We start from the raw sequence: 23,720 nt of genomic DNA, 5'->3' as shown, positions 1-23,720 counted from the left end.
TCTCAATGTGTAGAGGCGTCTCTGGAATGCTGGCCCTAACGAATACAGTCATGTGTCGTAACTCTGCAATTCATTCGAAAGACACTCTGGGAAATATGCAAATAAGGCTTTACACTAAGCAGTGTGTTAATTTAACACTGACAAGTGTGGACCCATACAGACACTGGACTAGTGTTAAATTTAACACTCAGTGTGGATTTAACACTCAGAATTTGCTGTGTGGCTCCCTGATGAGAAAAAAAATAACATTCATTACTGTAATAACATTCATTACTGTAGTTTTAGTCCTCACGTGATTACGTGAGTGAGACAGAGAGATTATTCATAAGGAGGGATTGAATAGTAATAGAGAGATATATGGGTGGTGCTAATTGTTGCAGCAGCTCTTACCTCCCCAAGTATCTACGCCTGCTTCAGACTGGGTGGGGACAGCAGTAGTTGACAGACAGTTTAAACAGCTCAGTCTGACTACCACAGAGGAAGATACCTGGTCCTGCTCTTCTACCGTCTGGACCTGTAAGTCTTACCACTGGCCTGCTGGTTTCAGCTCATCTCCTCGAGACGAAGTGAAGCCAGAGTCCCAGATAACGTTCATGAAAGTTGAGGTGTAATGGTGCTTCGATAATTCCGTCTCTATACCCTTTTTCAATAGTTTTTATTGAATCATGTCAACGGCAGTACAATTAATAAGAAGCAGTAGTTTTTGTTGTTGTTATGTCTCCGTTTATGAATCGTTTGGTTCCATTTTGTATGATAAAGCATTTGCCTTTTTTTTTTCATAATGTTACTAAGTCGTTTTTTTTGTGTGATAACAGAATTAACTGCAGATGTGATTATCTTGTATTTAAAGCACACAAACGGACAGGCAGAGCAGGGATTTTGTATTATGTTTATTGAGGTGGATATGTGCATGTCCTACAGACTATTCTACTATAAATGCTAACGATATTCATAGAATAAAAACAAACGGAACATTCCACAAGGTCTAATGATATTGCTTTGGAAATCATCTAGACAGTTACAAAGTGAGAAAAGACGTTCGGTAAGATTGCTTTAAAAGTTACTCCAAAAGCTCATGTGGTATCCCTAAAGAGTGAGGTAACAAAATGTAAATTAAAAAATGAGTATCGGGAGCCTGGGTTGTAATCATCAGCGCACTGCGCACACCGTAGCAAACTAGCGAAACATTTGCAACGGAAACTGTTAACTCCAAACGCTTTACAACATGACACAATTCCATTGAAACACATTTCACTAGTCTACACTAATGAATATGTCCCTGGAGTAGCAAGTTTGTTTACAGCTCATGAGGGTATTGGTAACCGACAAAAAAACAAATGCAGTGGTAGAGTAACCTTAATACACTTGGGCCCTGGTCAAAAGTAATACATTTTTATAGAGAATAGGGTGCCATTTTGGACACATCCATGGCTTCATTCTAATTGGTATGATAGTGTGGATATTGGAGTAGAGCCTATATGTGCATAGATGAAGGAATGAGAGGTAGAATGCCAACTCTGGTTCCTTGGCAGTGTCACATTGCAATGGGGTTGAAAGATGACTAACGACAATGTAATGATGAGAACAAAGAACTAGGCCAGGAAATTTTTCTGGTCAGGTCACATGGTCTGGAAATGCTCGTCGCCCGTTAGCGTAAATGTCATTGCTGTTCATCATGTTAAGTTTGTACACCGCAAATTAAAATGTTCCTTGAATATGTATACATACTACATATTTTAACATAATTAATATTCATATATTAATATAATTCATATTAACATGGCTGATTATATACAGTAATAAAGTGGTAACTATTCCAACTTTGTGATTTACATAGGCTCTTGTGGAACTCATACGCCTCTGTTAGCCTTGTTGACGCTACAAAACTGTCCGTGTTCAACCTAACGTGATGACAATACAAGAGAACAGATGCACAGGAATGACATTTACTCGGGTCAAAAGTAGTGCACTATGTAAGGAATAGGGGGCTATTTGGGCCTAATAGAATAGCACCCGCCTCCCAATTGTTTTTAATCATAAGCTGCCAAAACAGTTAATTAACTCTCCATACCCGGTTGAAATGACAGTAGTTTCATATAAAGTACTAAAATGGTCCATCATGCATATAATGACAAACTAAACTTTGGAACATAAAGGCATTTGTGATTGTATTTACATGTATATACTTGTTTATAGAGAGCTTTGCTTTGTCTATCCAGAGTGATGATGAGTTTTCCTGGTACCATCTGATTGGATCATGACTGGGTGTGATGTAGGTTCTCTGGTTGGATAATGATCGTGTTTGTTTTTTTGCGAGATGGTTGGCAGTTGGAGTGTTTCATAGATACCATCTTTACTGTTGAGTTTAAAAAAAGACAAGTTAGAAAAATCTAAGGCTACACGTTTAAAACAATAAATGTAACATAACCAACCTTTTCTACTGCCTTCCCAACCCTCGCCCCTAGACTCTGGCTACATTCCAATTTTCTACCCTTCTCCCGAAGTGTGCACTCGTACAATCCCCCTAGTATATTTAAAATAAATGGACAGGGAATATGGTGGTAACTACCTTCAGCCATTCTTGCACCAATCCCATGATTCCATTGTCCGTTTCAGCCATTTTGACAGGCTCTGTATCACAGCTAATGGACACTTCCTGTCCCTATACAGGAAATAGGGGCATATTCCAATTGCCTACTTTCCTTATCTCCTTTCCTTCACTAATACCCCATTTACACAGAGACAAAACCCCTTATTTTTACATTTTGTTACCTTTGTTTGTTTATGTGAAAGGGGTAGGGGGTAAAAAAAAAACACAGTGAATAAAAACACAGCTCGGGACCTAGTTATGTCAGCTGTTTTTTGTTGTTGTTGTGAGAATGGATCACTGCATTTTCGTTGGTAAATTCATTAGCACTTCTCTTGTTTAACACCTCCCTAAATTGAATCGCAAACAGCCCCCATGGTTTATACCTCCCATTAATATCAGTGGTCACACAGGGAAAGCAACGAGGAAAGGAGACGAGGAAAGAAAGCAATTGAGACGTATTGGGACGAGCCCCCATTACGTTGAAAAGGCCGCTCCTGATTGGGCCATTGGGTGGTGTTCTACAGGAAGTTGGTGGTGTTGGTGGTGGTGTTCTTTCCTGTGTCGATGTTAAACTGGTAGGCTCCGTCCGAGGAGTGGAGGACGTCAGAGGCAGGCACGGGGGCGGAGGGCGATGACGCCTAAGGAGTGAAGGTTGAGAGTTGAAAACCATGTTTCGATAAAGTACAGTGCCTTGCGAAAGTATTCGGCCCCCTTGAACTTTGCGACCTTTTGCCACATTTCAGGCTTCAAACATAAAGATATAAAACTGTATTTTTTTGTGAAGAATCAACAACAAGTGGGACACAATCATGAAGTGGAACGACATTTATTGGATATTTCAAACTTTTTTAACAAATCAAAAACTGAAAAATTGGGCGTGCAAAATTATTCAGCCCCCTTAAGTTAATACTTTGTAGCGCCACCTTTTGCTGCGATTACAGCTGTAAGTCGCTTGGGGTATGTCTCTATCAGTTTTGCACATCGAGAGACTGACATTTTTTCCCATTCCTCCTTGCAAAACAGCTCGAGCTCAGTGATGTTGGATGGAGAGCATTTGTGAACAGCAGTTTTCAGTTCTTCCCACAGATTCTCGATTGGATTCAGGTCTGGACTTTGACTTGGCCATTCTAACACCTGGATATGTTTATTTTTGAACCATTCCATTGTAGATTTTGCTTTATGTTTTGGATCATTGTCTTGTTGGAAGACAAATCTCCGTCCCAGTCTCAGGTCTTTTGCAGACTCCATCAGGTTTTCTTCCAGAATGGTCCTGTATTTGGCTCCATCCATCTTCCCATCAATTTTAACCATCTTCCCTGTCCCTGCTGAAGAAAAGCAGGCCCAAACCATGATGCTGCCACCACCATGTTTGACAGTGGGGATGGTGTGTTCAGCTGTGTTGCTTTTACGCCGAACATAACGTTTTGCATTGTTGCCAAAAAGTTCAATTTTGGTTTCATCTGACCAGAGCACCTTCTTCCACATGTTTGGTGTGTCTCCCAGGTGGCTTGTGGCAAACTTTAAACGACACTTTTTATGGATATCTTTAAGAAATGGCTTTCTTCTTGCCACTCCTCCATAAAGGCCAGATTTGTGCAATATACGACTGATTGTTGTCCTATGGACAGAGTCTCCCACCTCAGCTGTAGATCTCTGCAGTTCATCCAGAGTGATCATGGGCCTCTTGGCTGCATCTCTGATCAGTCTTCTCCTTGTATGAGCTGAAAGTTTAGAGGGACGGCCAGGTCTTGGTAGATTTGCAGTGGTCTGATACTCCTTCCATTTCAATATTATCGCTTGCACAGTGCTCCTTGGGATGTTTAAAGCTTGGGAAATCTTTTTGTATCCAAATCCGGCTTTAAACTTCTTCACAACAGTATCTCGGACCTGCCTGGTGTGTTCCTTGTTCTTCATGATGCTCTCTGCGCTTTTAACGGACCTCTGAGACTATCACAGTGCAGGTGCATTTATACGGAGACTTGATTACACACGGGTGGATTGTATTTATCATCATTAGTCATTTAGGTCAATATTGGATCATTCAGAGATCCTCACTGAACTTCTGGAGAGAGTTTGCTGCACTGAAAGTAAAGGGGCTGAATAATTTTGCACACCCAATTTTTCCGTTTTTGATTTGTTAAAAAAGTTTGAAATATCCAATAAATGTCGTTCCACTTCATGATTGTGTCCCACTTGTTGTTGATTCTTCACAAAAAAATACAGTTTTATATCTTTATGTTTGAAGCCTGAAATGTGGCAAAAGGTCGCAAAGTTCAAGGGGGCCGAATACTTTCGCAAGGCACTGTAAGCAAGTGTGTATTTGTGGGACGGAGATGGAGAGAGAGAGCAAGAAAAAGACAGAGAGAGAGAGAGAGAGAGGACTGACCTGGGGGGGTTGTGGGGGGTGGGCGAGGAGGGGATCAGCAGGAGACATGTTCTCCATCTTTATCTCCTCCTTCACTGGTTCACCTGGAGGCATGGCACTGTACATCACTGGAGCATACCCCTGAAACACACACACAATTAGTCACACAAATACAGGTCATGTACACACACACACACACACACACACACACACACAAACTACACACTGAGATGAGAAGGATCCAAACCGGAGCAGCGTATGACAGATACAGATGTCAGTTCTTAACTTGATCACTCTTTTGTCGCTAAGAATTTTCCTGCTGCATCAAAAAATTTGAATAAGCCTCGACAGTCCCTGAAAAAAAGAGCAGTAATCTTTCCTTCCATGAGGGGACAGTCCAGTCATTGGGATCAGAGTTTGCTATCAAAATCATTTTCTCTCTCTCGCTCAAACGCTAGACCTAGGCCCTGTTACTACAACATTCAAATGTACAAAATGTATCTGAAATGAAGCCATACACATCAACATCTGTCGTTTTATATATAGCCTAATAACACAAGATAGATATTGGTCTCTACTTGGCGACGACGTACAAGTGTCAAGTTGATCAGGTCAACATTTTGAATTGTGCCCTGGGGTGGTCTAACGGTTAGGTCTGCTTTCTTCAGTGTGTACATAAATGTCTATGGCGTCGGCTTGGGTTTGATTCCCGGCCCACACTCTGATGACACAAAGAACTCAATCCCCCCGATTGACATGACTTATTTACACATTTCAAGGACAGTCGATCGTGATAAGAAATGACCATACCAGACACTTTTGGATAACCTACATAGGAAACAAATAAAATAATAGCAGTCGGCTACACCAACATTAGTTTTCCGTTCATTCAAAAAGTGTGGGGTAAAATGCCACAGTAGATTTGCCGTGGTAAACTATTAAATACTTTATTTTTATCGTACGGAATGCTCGTTAAATAGATACATCGCCCTTAGTCTGTTAAAAAATAACTCAATTGTTCCGATTACAATACCAACCAGAGGGCAAACATATCTCAAAAGACTTTGATTGCAAGCAGGACTAAGGACCACCGATCCTTTAGGGAACAGTAATGAGGTGACTACTAATGGTTGCAATTGCGATCAGCTGTGCGGGGGAATTTAGCGCATATTGATGGTATAACAAGACATCCGCTGGCGATAATCTAGTGCCATTGACGGTTGCAATAGGATTATATTCCAATAGGCTACATTCTGTAGACTACCCATTAGCCTATCCATTATCACATAATGAAAGGAGTGAGAACTGATAACAGGCTTCTGTGTTTCCCTGGCTGAGTTGATCAGCTGATTTGGGCCATCAGTTGATTGACAGATGTAAGACTACCTACCGTATGTTCGCCCTCCCATCCACGTTTTATAGTTAAGCTATGTAGAATTTGTCAGTATAGTTCTGGTCTTTGGTGTGGTTTGAAAGCCTGTATTGTGTGGCTTTAATATTTAACTTCGTAAAGCTGTCAAGATGTTTAGGCATTTGAGCCTATCCAAAGATGATTTTTGTTGAGCTGAGACACTTTTGTATAATATGTAAATGATTAGACTATTTGCTTTACTTATTGAAATAAATGCAATTCACAATGTAGGATCAGCCTGGTCACTATCTCACCCAGCACTGGGCACAAACTCATTAGGTTCAGAGTTGGAGCATGCTGCTTAGACCACTGCACTACGACAGTTCACTATACTTTCACAGGCACGAAGAATACTATAAATACTGATGAAACATAGGCGCGTAGTTTTCCATTTTTTGTTGTTGTTTTAAGCCTTTCCTCAACCATAGCCCTAACCGTAACCACTCAGAAAGAATGCCTAAACTGTGAACCTTTGAATTATTTCTGCTTGAATTATTTCTGCTTTAACGCGGAGTTAATGTGTTAATGTGTGTAATAGACATTCATCCATTTTTTTACCTTTATTTAACTAGGCAAGTCAGTTAAGAACAAATTCTTATTTTCAATGACGGCCTAGGAACAGTGGGTTAACTGCCTGTTCAGGGGCAGAACGACAGATTTGTACCTTGTCAGCTCAGGGGTTTGAACTTGCAACCTTCCGGTTACTAGTCCAATGCAGTGGGCCGGATTAAAACCCATGCCAACTCTGGCATATGTGTGCTATGGTCCACACAGACACTGAGGAAATGTATAATTTATTCTGCCTATTGCTTGCCTTCAACATATAATAAAACAATTAATCTGAAAAAATGATTTTCCCAAACTAAAAATACATCTACCCCCTACAAATATGTCAATTTATTATAATTCACATAAGAATTCACACGAGATGCCCTGTAGCCTGTACGTAGCCTACATAAGGTACAATGTAGGTACGGTGTGCATTGCTCACAAACACCGCTTCCAGCTGCCCCCTGGTGGCGATTCTAAATATTTATTCAGATATTCAAAACCTACTGCTGGATTATTTTCCTCCAGCGACTAATGGAGTCAAATTAAGATTTGACATCTGTTGACACAGAGGACATGGGTGATGGGGAGGACTGGGAAGAGACACTAGACTATGGTTAAGTAGAGTAGATATATACCATCGGAGCCATGGGATACTGATACTGGTTAGGCGGCCCACTCCACTTAGGGGTCAGAAGGAAGGCAGCGTGAGATAGATTGTAGAATAGAGGGAATAGGAGTAGAGGCTGAGTAGAGTTTTCAATAATATAACCAAATATGGTAGAATAGGGTATAGAAAGTAAAGTAGAATAGAACGGAGTAGAGTAGAAAAGATTAGAGTAGAATAGAACAGAGTAGAATAGTAGAATAGAATATAGTAGGGTAGAATAGAACAGGGTAGAAAAGATTAGAATAAAGTAGAACATAACAGAGTAGAGTAGACTAGTAGAATAGAATATAGTAGGGTAGAATAGAACAGGGTAGAGTAGAAAATATTATAGTAAAGTAGAATATAACACAGTAGAGTGGAATAGAATATAGCACGGTAGAGTAGAATATAACAGAGTAGAGTAGAAAAGATTAGAGTAGAGTAGAATAAAACAGAGTGGAATGGTACAATAGAATATACACGGCTCAAAAAAATAAAGGGAACACAAACAACACAATGTAACTCCAAGTCAATCACACTTCTGTGAAATCAAACTGTCCACTTAGGAAGCAACACTGACAATAAATTTCACATGCTGTTGTGCAAATGGAATAGACAACAGGTGGAAATTATAGGCAATTAGCAAGACACCCCCAATAAAGGAGTGGTTCTGCAGGTGATAACCACAGACCACTTCTCAGTTCCTATGCTTCCTGGCTGATGTTTTGGTCACTTTTGATTGCTGGCGGTGCTTTCACTCTAGTGGTAGCATGAGACGGAGTCTACAACCCACACAGGTGGCTCAGGTAGTGCAGCTCATCCAGGATGGCTTGTGGCAATAAGGTTTGCTGTGTCTGTCAGCGTAGTGTCCAGAGCATGGAGGCACTACCAGGAGACAGGCCAGTACATCAGGAGACGTGGAGGAAGGCAAAAACCCAGCAGCAGGACCGCTACCTCCGCCTTTGTGCAAGAAGGTGCAGGAGGAGCACTGCCAGAGCCCTGCAAAATGACCTCCAGCAGGCCACAAATGTGCATGTGTCTGCTCAAACGTTCAGAAACAGACTCCATGAGGGTGGTATGAGTGCCCGACGTCCACAGGCATTTGCCAGAGAACACCAAGATTGGCAAATTCGCCACTGGCGCCCTGTGCTCTTCTCAGATGAAAGCAGGTTCACACTGAGCACATGTGACAGACGTGACAGTCTGGAGACACCGTGGAGAATGTTCTGCTGCCTGCAACATCCTCCAGCATGACCAGTTTGGTGGTGGGTCAGTCATGGTGTGGGGTGGCATTTCTTTGGGGGGCCGCACAGCCCTCCATGTGCTCGCCAGAGGTAGCCTGGCTGCCATTAGGTATCGAGATGAGATCCTCAGACCCCTTGTGAGACCATATGCTGGTGTGGTTGGCCCTGGGTTCCTCCTAATGCAAGACAATGCTAGACCTCATGTGGCTGGAGTGTGTCAGCAGTTCCTGCAAGAGGAAGGCATTGATGCTATGGACTGGCCCGCCCGTTCCCCAGACCTGAATCCAATTGAGCACATCTGGGACATCATTTCTCGCCCCATCCACCAACGTGGCGTTGGTGGATGGACTGTCCAGGAGTTGGCGGATGCTTTAGTCCAGGTCTGGGAGGAGATCCCTCAGGAGACCATCCGCCACCTCATCAGGAGCATGCCCAGGCATTGTAGGGAGGTCAGACAGGCACGTGGAGGCCACACACACTACTGAGCCTCATTTTGACTTGTTTTAAGGACATTACATCAAAGTTGGATCAGCCTGTAGTGTGGTTTTCCACTTAAATTTTGAGTGTGACTCCAAATCCCAATTTTTTTGAGCAGTGTAGTATAGTAGAATAGAACAAAGTAGACTAGAACAGATTAGAATAGAATAGAACAGAGTAGACTAGAACAGATTAGAGTAGAATAGAACAGAGTAGAGGAGAAGAATATAATAGAAGAGTGTATGGTAGAGTAGAGAGACATACCATAGGAGGAGCACCAGGGTTATACTGTGGCTGGTTGGGGGGCGGGCCGTTCCACTGCAGGGGCTGGGCGGGGGGGTACATAGGGTCCTGTGGGTGGTAGCCTGGGTTGAACCCCTGAAACAAAACACAGCAAAACAACACCGTCTCAGAGAGACATATTGCTTGTTGATGAATATTGACCAATTGAGAGTATTAATCAACTGGGACAGACAGAACCTTATTCCTGGAAGGTTAGTGTAGCGTCACAGCCCCTAACTCAGCCCCAATCCTCCTGTACAGAGAGTGGATGTGTCACAAATAGCACCCTATGGGCCCTGGTCAAAAGTAGCACACTATAAAGGGAATGAGGTGCCATGAGGCCAGACATTTTCTCCCCAGCTCCTTTGTTTTCAGACCTTACAGTTGTGCTGCTAAGTGATCAAATGAACAGATGGAGAGAGAGAAGGCGTGAAGGAGAGAGAGGAGAGATGAATGGATTGACTCACTGGTTGGAATGGGGGTCCAGTCCACTGAGGCTGGCCAGGCATCCCAGGGTTGGGGGGAGAGTAGACCTGGGGGTAACCTCCCTGTACATGGAGGAGCACCACAGTTCCTACAGTTAGACAGAGGGACTGAAATATACTTTTATATAATCATATTCAGGGATGGAATTTAACGATTTGGGGTCCAAATCTGTGCCATGCAATGTTTGGCCTATTTACTACTAGCCCAGTCTGAAAAGTACTAGACTCGGGCTAGCTTAATTTCCATCCCTGCTTAGACTATATATCCATGACAGTATATACTCATACACAACCTGAACATACACAGATACTGTACATGGATACCCACAGATAGACATAGGGACTTCTACTCCAATACACGCATGCTACACGCACAGTGCTCATGACATGACTAAGACGGAAATAAGAAAATGATGTACATACGGAAGGCATTATTGCTTGTCGTTCAGATCAGTGACACAAAGCCGATAACCAACCACACACACACACCACAGTGTAGTTAATTGAATAATAATAAATTGCATCACGTACCATGTTAGGATCTGGGCCTGGGCCATGATAAAATACCTGCAACCATCACAACAAAAACACAATTTATGTTATTATCGACCGTTCATTCACAAAACCTTACTGCGATGTCACTGTGATCGTACATCAAGGAGCGAGAGGGGAGACATGAGGAACATAAAGGCAACGTGTGGTCCTCTGTAGCTCAGTTGGTAGACCGTGGTGCTTGCAACGGCAGGGTAGTGGGTCTGATTCACGACACCCCCCCCATACCTTAAAATGCTTTGGATAAAAGTGTCGGTAACACTTTACTTGACACCCAGTGTCATAACACGTTATGACACAGTCATAACAGATTACATAACTTGTCATAATATGGTCATAACACATTACATGACGCATATATTTACACCTGTTCTGACAAGTATTTATTTCAATAATTTCCCCCCCCTGCCAACAAGTTTCCCTTCGTTTGAAAGCTTGTTCCTTAAATCATTTGTCGTTGTTGTACTCGATTTTTTACAGTCGTGTTTTTTTTCAACATATTTTATATAACTAGATAATACACTGTATGACGCTGTCAAAAAAGCATTATGACCATCCTGTGTCACTTTACTTGGACTAAGAAAATACACTTTATGACACTGTCCAAGGAGCATTATGACATCATAATCATGATTAACCAGAGAGGCCTATCACGTACATGCCCTTATGTCAATTAGTATTCAGTCAAAAAGAGAATCTTGTCCTGCTCCTGAAATCTGCTACGGCATTCATCCTAGTCATCATTCATGTGTGCACAAGAACAATGATCATTTAATATGGTCAATTAAAAACAATATATATATATATATATATATATATATATATATATATATATATATATATATATATATATATTCACATAAACATACTGTTGACATGTAGGCTATGGTGTAATGGAATGTTTTGCCTTGTGTGGTAGGTTTTGACACTCTTATGTAGGTGTCATAACCAGCCATAAAATAACGCAGTATATGTCACAACAAGTCTAAATATATGGATCATGACATACAAACAGTGTTCCATACATGACAGTGTTATGACCATATTATAATGTGTGTTATGACCCCTTCTCGTCAGTTGTTATGACATGGTTATGACATGGTTATGACCATAAAGTGTGACCAAAGTGGGTACTACATGGCATGTAGTATTATGTACAGTGCATTTCAGAAAGTATTCACAGCCCGTGACCTTTTTCCACATTTTGTTGTGTTACAGACTGAATTTAAGATGGATTAAATTGAGATTGTGTCACTGGCCTACATGTCAAAATGGTATTATGTTTTCAGCCATTTTTACAAATGAATAAAAAATGTATTCAACCGATTTGTTATGACAAGCCGAAATAAGTTAAAGAGTTCAAATGTGCTTAACAAGTCAAATAATAAATTGCATGGACCCTGTGTGCAATAATTGTGTTCAACATACTTTTTAAATGACTACCTCATCTCTGTACCCCACACCTACAATTATCTGTTAAGGTTCCTCATTCAATCAGTGAATTTCAAACTCATATTCAACCACCAAGACCAGGGAAGTTTTCCAATGCCTCGCAAGGTAAGGCACCTATTGGTAGATGGGTAAAAAAATAGAAAAAAAAGCATACGTTGAATGTACGCTGGGGGCGGCAGCGTAGCCTAGTGGTTAGAGCGTTGGACAAGTAACCGAAAGGTTGCAAGATCGAATCCCCGAGCTGATAAGGTGCAAAATCTGTCGTTCCGCCCCTAAACAAGGCAGTTAACCCACTGTTCCTAGGTCTTCATTGAAAATAAGAATTTGTTCTTAACTGACTTGCCTAGTTAAATAAAGGTTAAAAGAATATATAAGAAAAATGTCCCTTTGAGCATGGTGATATTAATTACACTTTGGATGGAGTATCAATTCACCCATTTTCTTCAACGGAATGGAGCTAAGCACAGGCAAAGTCCTAGAGGAAACACAACAGTCTGCTTTCCACCAGACACCAAAATACTGCGTTATTTTATGGCTGGTTATGACACCTACATAAGAGTGTCAAAACCTACCGCACAAGGCAAAACATTCCATTACACCATAGCCTACATGTCAACAGTATGTTTATGTGAATATATATATATGAATTCACCTTTCAGCAAGACAATAACCTAAAACACAAGGCCAAATATACACTGGAGATGTTTACGAAGACGACATTGAATGTTCCTTAATGGAAGAGTTACAGTTAACTTGAAAATCTATGGCTGTCTAGCAATGATCAACAACCAACTTGACAGAACTTGAAGAATTAAAAAAAAAAATAATATGGTAATATTGTACAATCCAGGTGTGTAAAGATCTTAGACTTACCCAGAAAGACTCAGCTGTAATCACAGCCAAAGGAGATTCTAACATGTATTGACTCAGGGGTGTGAGTACCACAATATGTAAATTAGATATTTTTGTATTTCATTTTCAATAAATGTGGAAAAATTTCTAAGAACATGTTTTCACTTTGCCATTATGGGGTATTGTGTGTAGATGGGTGAGAGAGAAAATATATATTCAATCCATTTGGAATTCAGGCACAACAAACGTCAAGGGGTATGGATACTTTCTAAAGGGGTATATAACAAGGGTTGTGTCCCAAACGACGCCATATTCCCTATAAAGTGAACTACTTTTGACCAGAGCCCATCGGTGCAGTACTTTTGACCAGAGCCCACTAAATAGGGAATAGGGTACCATCAGCCATGGTCAAAAGTAGCGCACTACAGTATATAGGGTAGCCTTTGGCACTATTCCCTACATAGTGTACTACTTTTGACTAGAGCCCTATGGGGTGCTTGGTCAAAAGTAGTGCACTAAATAGGGAATAGGATGCCATTTGGGATTTCGCCAAGCCACCATCAAACTACCCCTTACCGGGCCACCAGGTCCAGGGGACACCCCTCCAGGGATATTGTAGCCGGGAGGAGGGTGCAGAGTCTCGGGGGTCCCCTGGAGGACGGCTGTGGGATGGGGGGCTTTCTTCTTGAAGATCTTCTTCTGGCAACAGCAGCAGATACCTGCGGGGATCCCCAGCAGGAGGAGAAGGGCCATGAGGGGGTTAGCCGCTTCATAGTCATGGTGGTCTGGAGGGGGAGAGAGAGGGGACAGAGGAGGGAGGACGGTGGGAGGAAATTAGAGTAGGAAGGCAGGAGAGGGAAGAGGACAGAGAAAGAGTGCGACAGAATAAGAGAGTCGGTGTGAAAGACAGGGAGAGAAAGGGGAGAAATCAGGAAAGCAAAAATAGAGAAAGAGTTCAGAGAGTCAGTTACTGTAGGTGCCTATGAGGTCTTTCTCAAATAGCCCCAAAAGCAGACAACTAAAATACAGACCGTGATAATTTAGCGCAAAGGACACAAAGAGCATGTTTATTAGAAGACTATGCTTAGTACATGCTTGGGGGAGGCAGGTAACCTAGTGGTTAGAGCGTTGGGCCAGTAACCTAATGGTTGCTAGGTCGAATCCCCGAGCTGACAAGCTAAAAATCTGTTGTTCTGAACAAGGCAGTTAACCCACTGTTCCTAGGCTGTCATTGTAAATAAGAATTTGTTCTTAACTGACTTGCCTAGTTAAATATAAATCAAATAAATACAAGTACAGAAACACAGTTGAGACCAGTAGAAGTGAGTGTCTGTGGAGACCAAATGGCACCCTTTTGCATATTTAGTGCACTCCTTTTGATCAGGGCCCATAGGGCTCTTTAGAGGAAATAGGGTGCCATTTGGGACATATCCAGCGTATATGCAGACCAAGGTTTGGAGAAACTAACAATGCCAATAATTCATTCAGAACTATCCGTAATGATGGTAGCATCCACATTAATGTAGAAGTTTCATCGTTGTATCATTTCAAATCCAAAGTGCTGGAATACAGAGCCAGAACAACAGAAAATGTGTCACTGTCCCAATACTTTTGGAGCTCACTATAAATAGCACAATTTATATTCTAGAATAAAATCCCTTCTATGTCTATGATGAGAACCATATATACACACACCCTACTGTTGCTGCTCCCAGGCAGGGTTGAGGTTAGGTATGTGGGGCTAGGCCATTTGGGAAACAGCCAGCATATATGCAGACCAAGGTTTGGAGCAACTAACAACGCATGGTGACACAGCAAAAAAACACACACACACACACACACACACTCCCCTTACACACGCCCCCCACACACACCCCCACCTGTGAGTTCCATCCTGATGATGGAGACCACCCTGTCTCTCCTGTCCCTCAGCGTGTAGTAACCCACGTCCGTGGTGTTGACGTTCTCGATGGTGATCTTGGTGGAGTAGGTCTTGACCCGGTTCCAGTAGTCCGGGTGGTCCTGGGCAACCACGGCCCCATCATGCACCAGGGTGACATTGGCGTCGGCGCCAGAGAAGGAGAGTTGGGCGTCGGCTAGGTCAATGCCCTCCAATGAGATGTAGAGGTCCTCGCCCGCCACGCACTTCGGGTACTCATGCCTGGCTGGTGGGGCGAGAAAAGGTGTGAGAACGTGTTACGGGTGAGAGAGGTGTTGGAAACAGAGATGGGGCAGGCACATGAAGGGGTGAGAGAAAGCAAGAGGAAAATTAGCATTAGAGAAAGAGAGTGAAAGGAAGAGAGGGGTAGTACATGAGAGACGAGAGAGGGGGGTGGGTGAGAGCGAGTAGGTGGAAAGAGAGAGAAAGCGTGAAGGAGCAAGCAAGAGTGAGAGCGAGAGAAATGGAGAGACAAAAAGGCAAGAAGGATCTGTACACCAACTGACAACAACAAAGGACAATATTTCAATAACATGCAAAACAAAAACTCCCCACCACCCCACCGTGCACCCCCTCCTGCACTCACTGTTCACGGCCACTTTGAGTGAGGAGATCTCCTTGTTCCAGTGGTCTCTCTGGACGTAGGTTCCCTGGTCCTCGTACGTCACCTTCAGAGGGCAAAGATCAAATCTAAGTGCATTTAAAATGGCTTCACAATAAAAACAAGGCAATTAAATTAAAGAGATAGATAGAGGATGGTAATCACATTAGCGGAGGTGGTGTAAATGTATTACTAATGGTCAAAATCAAGTGGACCTTTTTGTTAAGAGGCGGACACCACCCCCCTCCCCCCCCCTCAATTGGACGTCTGGTGGTATGATATGATATACTTTATTGTCTCCTTGGGAAGATTTGACTTGGACAATTGAAGAGTCAGTCAGTCACCTTGTCCAGATACCAGCGCCTGTCAGTCCCTGTCCCAGACACCCGTCCCTTGTTGGTCCGGGCACCATGGTCCCAGTACAGGTAGGTCTTCGCGGGCTCTGCAGCAGGGGTGAACTCCAGCTTTGAAGAGCTCTTCGGGAGGTAGATCTTCAGCTGACGCCCGTGGGACAGACGCTCGTGCAGGTCGTGCATCGCATAGCCATCTGAGAGACAGAGAGAGACGGTGGGGAGATAGGGAGGCAGAGAGAGATGGTGGGGAGATAGGAAGGCAGAGAGAGATGGTGGGGAGATAGGGAGGCAGAGAGAGATGGTGGGGAGATAGGGAGGCAGAGAGAGATGGTAGGGAGATAGGGAGGCAGAGAGAGATGGTGGGGAGATAGGGAGGCAGAGAGAGATGGTGGGGAGATAGGGAGGCAGAGAGAGATGGTAGGGAGATAGGGAGGCAGAGAGAGATGGTAGGGAGATAGGGAGGCAGAGAGAGATGGTGGGGAGATAGGGAGGCAGAGAGAGATGGTGGGGAGATAGGGAGGCAGAGAGAGATGGTAGGGAGATAGGGAGGCAGAGAGAGATGGTGGGGAGATAGGGAGGCAGAGAGAGATGGTGGGGAGATGGAGTGAGAAAGACAGGATTAAAACACTGTAAATTGAAACCCTTTTAATTATGTATTTTCTCTACAGCTGTTTCCAATATGGACCCTGAATAAAAGTAGTGCCTTATACAGACCCTATGAGCCCTATGCTGCTGACTAATGCCGAATGTGAGGTGAAAGTTAACAGGTACAATAATGGTGTAGGTTAGGCCTTATTGTACACAGTAGTTTACCTTTTAACATTGCAGCCTATTCATCTTGAAATGTCAACAGACCTCCTCCTTGGCTATGTACCATACCCCCTCGGGCTTTATTGCTTAAGGAATTTGTTCATCGACGTGTTTTCTGGATGACATTTCATTGGAATGTAAAAGAGCTAATACAGTAAGCTAAAACTTCCACATGCGTCTTTAGGTTCGAAACTTGTACCACATTTTGTACTTCAAAAATAAAACATTTTAAATTATGGAAAATAAATGACTCACCCACACCGAGAGTTCCCAACAGGATCCACAGACTCCACATCATCTGCGTGGGAAATAGAGATTTTTTTGTGAACAAATTACCAGAAATATAATGAATTATAGTGTGAACGGGTCGTTGTGGGGGGTATAACACAGACAGATGATGAATCAATAAAGAACGACCAAATGAAGAAATCAGTGAAAAGAACACGCTCTGGGGTTGTTTGCTGCCTCTGGTACTGGGGACCTTGAACATGTGCAACATACAGCCCTTAGCCGTGGTATATTGGCAATATACTACAAACCTCCCGAGGTGACTTATTGTTATTATAAACCGGTTATAAACTTAATTAAAAGAGTCAATCAGCATTCAGGGCTCGAACTACCCAGTTAATAAAATATTTTATAAACAACTTTATAAACTGGGTTGTTCGAGCCCTGAATGCTTTTGGCTGACAGCCGTGGCACATCAGACCGTAAACCAAGGGTATGACAAAACATGTGTTTTTCTGCTCTAATTATGTTGGCAACCAGTTTATAATAGCAACAAGGCACCTCGGGGGTTTGTGGTATATGGCCAATCAGTATACCACAGCTATGTCATCATGAATTCAGCAGATCATCAGGTGTTTTGGACTCCAATGTTCAACACAGGGTCCGAAAACTGGGTCTCCATTGAACGTTGTGGGTCCAGCAGGACAATGACCCCAAACACATGACAAAAAAGAGCAACCAGGAATGGTACAAGATGAAACACTGGACTGTTCTGGAGAGGCCAGCGTCTAGTTCAGACCTGAATCACATTCAAAACCTATGGCAAGATCTGAAAACAGCAGTAGGTGGAGGGCAGCCCTCAAACATGGAAGAATTCAAGCAGTTTGCTGCTTAAGAGTGGGCCAAATTACCAGTAGAAAGGTGAAGCAAGCTCATCAATAGCAACAATAAGCATTTGACTGCCGTTATATTGGCCAAAGTGCTCCGGGTGGCAATCATTTTGTCCATGTCATTTGTCTTTATTTTCTCAAATAAAACGTAAGTTTACAAAATAGTGCAGTGCACTACTTTTGACCAGGGCCCATAGGTCCAGGAGTTCGGCTACCTGGTTAACGTTGGCCAGTCAAACAACTACCTCCCCTCCACTGTCTCAGACCAAACTTTACAACCGTTCATGTTATTGTAAGGTGGTCCAACCACCTTGCGCGCACGCAATCCGCATCCTTTTGAATTTGGAGCGCATCCGTCAAGTCAAGGGCGGTGTGGGGTCGTGCGCGTTTCATAAATGTGTGGGCCACAACAATCGTTTAATAATTGTCACACAAGGCCCGCCATTCAATTGTACATGCAATTGAGATTTGTTATTTAACTAGGCAAGTCAGTTCAGAACAAATTCTGATTTACAATGACGGCCGAGGAACAGTGGGTTGACTGCCTTGTTAACTGCCATAAAGACAGATTTTTACCTTGTCAGCTCGGGATTTCGATCCAGCAACCTTTCGGTTACTGGCCCAACGCTTTAACCACTAGGCTACCTGCCGCACCGATTAGAGATAATGATTAGAGATAATGAAACAAACATAATTTCCATGATTACATAAAATTCTACAATAGGCCTACAGGGCCACAACAGCCCATGCAATTTATAACGTTATATATATATTATTTTTTTTACAATTATTACTTCTGTATTCATTTGTATTATTATTGTAAAGCCATACATACAGCTATTATTTGGCATCTCTCGCGCCTGATAAGCCTATATGAAACATTGGGCTTCAACCTGTTGAGGATCCACAGAATATCAGGCTACATTGAGGAGCCTAACGGCTATCTCTCCAGAGAGCTAGCGGTTCACGTGGGGCAGTAAAATCTACGGAGGGTGCCGCGCCTTTCATTTGGGAAGGGGAGAACGACGACAATAACTCTCGGAAAAAAAACAATAACAAAAAAAATAACAAGGATGAACCATATCGAGATGATTTATATAAAATAAGAACATCTACTATATGATGATCTTTTCAGTAATGAAAAGCTAAACATGATGTTATGCGTAGATAGAATACGATTAAATCGCTGTGTGACTCGGTGCAACGGGTAGAAAGCAATCCCAACACAAAATAATATGCACACGCATACGGTATATAACCGCACACACCTACAACCACCTCTCTCCTCTCCTTGCTAGACAGAGGCTCGCACGCAAGCGCCCAGACCACAAATCACCATGCGACAAAAATAACAAACATCACTAACCGAGGCAATGCAACAACAAAACATGATCAACGGAGGAGAGTTTATTGTTCGCCTGTGTTGCAAAAAAATAAATAGACAAAATAAAACTAAAAGCCGCTACTGCTGCATGGAGAAAGCAGACAGCTGCAATGAAAAATCGAATTATGAGCCATGAACATGGCCATCGCACAAACATTCTTATTGTGCATGCAGACGATATGTAGTAGGCCTATAGGCTACATACCTTGATAGGAAAGAATGTAGTTGATTATTTCCCTGTTTTTCTCCTCGTAACAATGTATCTATGACGGGAGTGTCACGCGGTGACTCGATAGGCAGCGGATAGTAAGTAGTAGGCCAAGTGTACGATTGATGCCGGAGCTCTGATGCTCCGAAGCGGTTTTCAAAGCACTTCTCATCCGACCAACGAAACTATAAACCCTAGATGACAATCCACTGTTTTGAAGCGACTGCGCTGCCAGTAGGTTATATAGTGGGGTAGGAACTCGTCTAGGCAGTATTATATATTACTGTTTTTTTAAACCACACAGCTGCACATTGGTGTTAAATTAATTTGTTTTATGTGCTATAATGTTAAGCTATTCGTCTTTATCATGCAATAGATCCACAGAAGCTAGGTGGTAGTTTAACTAAATTCAAATCTCCATAGTCTTTTCATTAGCTAATTACTTTTTTTTGCCATGTAGCATTGTAGCTAACTACTTGAACTACCCACACAATTGCTAACCCCCAAAGAATAAAAAACTACAATCATAATTTTCGCAAAAAAACGATCCCCTATTTTTCTCTCTCTCCCTGACAACTGGGCTAAGCCAATTGCACTCACTCTATGGCTGTCACTGATACCTCACTACACTGTTAACATCTGACTCCAGAGTGATGTGTTCGGTTACACTTTATTGTAGGGTACACATATTAGCCACTAATTTGTAATTTATGTCATGACTCCACTTTCATTAATCTGATGACAGTTAGTTAATTAGATAAATAACAATGTTTAATTGTTACCCGGTTAAATTAATCATGTAACAATTAACCAGGGTTGGGTAGGTTCATTTCTAAATGTAATCCATTACAGTTACTAGTTACCTGTCCAAAATTGTAGTCAGTAAAGTAACTTTTGGATTATCCAAACTCAGTAGCGTAACATTCAGTTACTTTTAGAAAAAAATGTATGTCACCAATTGAACGACATCTATTGCAGGATCAATCAATGTTAAAGTTTATATAGCTGGCCATATATGGATGTTAAATTTTACTTTATGGGTTGGTTATGTAGGCTTCTTCCAACCCATCACTTTCTACTACATATAATAATACGATTAAATTCTTTCTTTACATTAAAAACCAAAGTCTATCAGAATTCTAATACATTTTATACCCCTTGATGTTCAAGAATAGGACGTGGAAATATGGAAGTATAGATTAGCCAAATTGTTTTACCTGAACATAACCTCAAAACTAAGGACTTAATGTATTGTTTGTCATCTCCCTATCAGGCCACTCACTGCATGCTGTGACAAGGGCCTCGATGGTGATACACATCTGCTTCAAGCTGCCTGCCTGAATACTGGGGCCTTCAGTAGTACCTTCCCTTTGATTACAGCAAGAGTTTCCTTATCTCTGTCTAATAGCCATTTAACATGTAGTGTATGTAACCACTCAAATTCATGGAAACTGCTACGAACACAAGAACTGATTTGTATTCACTTGTCCCTGGCTGCATTTAGACAAGCAGCTCAATTCTGATATGTTTTTCCGTGAATGGACTCGTAAATGGACTTACTATACTTGAAAATCGTATTGAATGTATTCAAATGTCAAGATACAAGTTTGCCGCCGTTGTTAATCATGATACAAGCTTGCAAAAATAAATTACACGTTTGCAAATCGTACTTGCAACCACAAAACTCAATGTGCGACCACGTAATTGAATATACAAACTCACATAGTTCTGTCATCATTATAATCCCATAATAGAATGGTACCGGAGGGGATGGCTGCTGGAGGGAATGACTCCTAACCAATTGTGCTATTTTGTGTGTTTTTTCGCATTGTTTGTAACTTATTTTGTACATAATGTTGATGCTACCGTCTCTTATGACCGAAAAGAGCTTCTGGATATCAGAACAGCGATTACTCACCTCAAACTGCACAATAATTTTTTCTTTAATGAGTCTGACGCAAAGGATATAATCCTTGTCCTTCGCATTAAGAAAATAAGGAAATAAAAGGGGCACAGATCACGCCCTGACCTTAGAGAGCCTTTTTATTTCTCCATTTGGTTAGGTCATGGTGGGATTTGGGTGGGCATTCTAGTTTTTCTATTTCTTTGTTGGCCGTGTATGGTTCCCAATCAGAGGCAGCTGTCTATCGTTTTCTCTGATTGGGGATCATACTTAGGCAGCCTTTTTTCCACCTTTAGTTTGTGGGATCTTGTTTGTGTGTAGTTGCTTTTTGCACTGCATGTAGCTTTACGTTCGTTTTTGTATTTTGGTGTTTTTTTGGTGTCATTTAATAAGAGTAAAATGTACGCCTACCACGCTGCACCTTGGTCCAAGGTACGTCCTGTGTCTCCTCCTCGTACTCGCCCTGAATTACGTGTCCCCAATCCGGTACGTCCTGTGCCTGCTCCCCGCACTCGCCCTGATGTACGCCTCCACAGCCCAGTACGTCCTGTGCTACCACCAGCACTCGCCCTGAGGTGCGTGTCACCAGCCCGGTGCCACCTGTGCCAGTCCCACGCATCAGGCCTCCAGTGCGCCTCCTCAGTCCAGTACGTCCTGTGCCTCCTCCCCGCACTCGCCCTGAGGTGCGTGTCACCAGCCCGGTGCCACCTACCGGCCCCACGCATCAGGCCTCCAGTGCGCCTCCCCAGTCCAGTACGTCCTGTGCCTGCTCCTCACGCTTGTCCTGAGGTGCGTGTCACCAGCCCGGTACCACCAGTGCCAGCCCCACGCACTAAGCTTCCGGCAACAGTTCCCAGTCCAGAGTTTCCGGAGACGGTTCCCAGTCCAGAGCTTCCGGCGACGGTTCCCAGTCCAGAGCTTCCGGCGACGGTTCCCAGTCCAGAGCTTCCGGCGACGGTTCCCAGACCAGAGCTTCCGGCGACGGTTCCCAGACCAGAGCTTCCGGCGACGGTTCCCAGTCCAGAGCTTCCGGCGACGGTTCCCAGTCCGGAACCTCCACTGACGGTCCACAGTCTGGAACCTTCTGCGACGGTCCACAATCCGGAACCTCCTGAGAAGGTCCACGGTCCGGAGCCTCCAGTGATGATTCACGGCACGAAGCCTCCAGTGATGATCCATGGCCCGGAGCCTCCAGTGATGATCCACGGCCCGGAGCCTCCAGTGATGATCCACGGCCCGGAGCCTCCAGCGACGGTCTGCGGTCCAGAGCCTCCAGCGACGGTCTGCAGTCCAGAGCCTCCAGCGGGGGTTCCCAGTCCAGAGCCTCCAGCGGGGGTTCCCAGTTTAGAGCTTCCGGAGACGATCTACGGTCCGGAGTCCCCGGCGACGATCTACGGTCCGGAGTCCCCGGCGACGATCTACGGTTCGGAGTCCCCGGCGACGATCTACGGTTCGGAGTCCCCGGCCACGATCTACGGTCCGGAGTCCCCGGCCACGATCTACGGTCCGGAGTCCCCGGCCACGATCCACGGTCTGGTTCCTCCGGCGACGATCTACGGTCCGGTTCCTCCTGCAACGATCCATGGTCTGGAGCCTCTGGCGATCCACAGTCCGGTTCCACGAAAGCAGAGGGATCAATGAGCGGAGCGGGGTCTACGTCCCGAACCGGAGCCGCCTGGCAGCTGTCTATCGTTGTCTCTGATTGGGGATCACACTTAGGCAGCCTTTTTTCCTCCTTTAGTTTGTGGGATCTTGTTTGTGTGTAGTTGCTTTCAACACTGTATGTAGCTTTACATTCGTTTTTGTATTTTAATTTTTTTTTGGTGTCATTTAATAAGAGTAAAATGTACGCCTACCACGCTGCACCTTGGTCCAATCCATCTCTAAACGATCGTGACAGGTGCCTTGTGAGAATTTGTCAGCGAGTGGGTAACCCGCCTCTACCATCCTTTCTATTGGCCAATGTGCAATCACCGGAGAATAAACTCGATGAGCTCCGTTTGAGACTGTGCTACCAACGGGACATTAAAAACTGTAATATCTTATGTTCCACTGAGTCGTGGCTGAACGATGACACGGATAATATGCAGTTGGCTGAGTTTTCCATGCATCGGCAGGACAGAACAGCTACGTCCAATAAGACGGGGGGGGGGTCTATTTGTCAATAACAGCTGGTGCGTGATGTCTGAGGTAGAGTAGCTCATAATAAGCTGTTGACCACACTATCTACCAAGAGAGTTTTCATCTATTTCGTAGCTGTCTATTTACCACCACAAACCAACGCTGGCAGTAAGACCACACTCAACGAGATGTATAAGGCCATAAGTAAACAAGAAAAATGCTCATCCAGAAGTGGCGCTCCTAGTGGCCGACTTTAATGCAGGCAAACTTAAATCCGTTTTACCTCATTTCCTCATGGGTGGTTAGAGCGTCGGGCCAGTAACCGAAAGGTTGCTAAAGCGAATTCCCAAGCTGACAAGGTAAAAAAATCTATCG

General features: G+C 43.4%; 1 protein-coding gene across 2 annotated transcripts; it reads right to left on the bottom strand.

Annotated features, from left to right (window-relative positions):
• Nucleotides 1-877: 877 nt before the first annotated feature.
• On the bottom strand, nucleotides 878-19,537 carry LOC110498967 (uncharacterized). Of its 2 annotated transcripts, XM_021575707.3 has the most exons (12): nucleotides 19,319-19,537; nucleotides 16,867-16,909; nucleotides 15,793-15,995; nucleotides 15,434-15,515; nucleotides 14,789-15,073; nucleotides 13,485-13,693; nucleotides 10,584-10,619; nucleotides 10,035-10,115; nucleotides 9,550-9,663; nucleotides 7,554-7,598; nucleotides 4,977-5,096; nucleotides 878-3,228 (listed from the first exon to the last, which is right to left on the bottom strand). In XM_021575707.3, the coding sequence occupies exons 2-12, from the start codon at nucleotides 16,907-16,909 to the stop codon at nucleotides 3,109-3,111; spliced, it is 1,338 nt and encodes a 445-aa protein (XP_021431382.1). In that variant the 5' UTR covers nucleotides 19,319-19,537; the 3' UTR covers nucleotides 878-3,108. The 2 variants fall into 2 exon arrangements, with proteins under 2 accessions (XP_021431382.1, XP_090068473.1); XM_090212347.1 differs by lacking the exon at nucleotides 7,554-7,598.
• Nucleotides 19,538-23,720: the final 4,183 nt, after the last annotated feature.

The sequence above is a fragment of the Oncorhynchus mykiss genome, chromosome 20 (genome assembly GCF_057628025.1).
Source record: "Oncorhynchus mykiss isolate SJ-2025 chromosome 20, ASM5762802v1, whole genome shotgun sequence".
NCBI lineage: Eukaryota > Metazoa > Chordata > Actinopteri > Salmoniformes > Salmonidae > Oncorhynchus > Oncorhynchus mykiss.
This window is presented reverse-complemented; position numbering and strand designations above follow the sequence as displayed.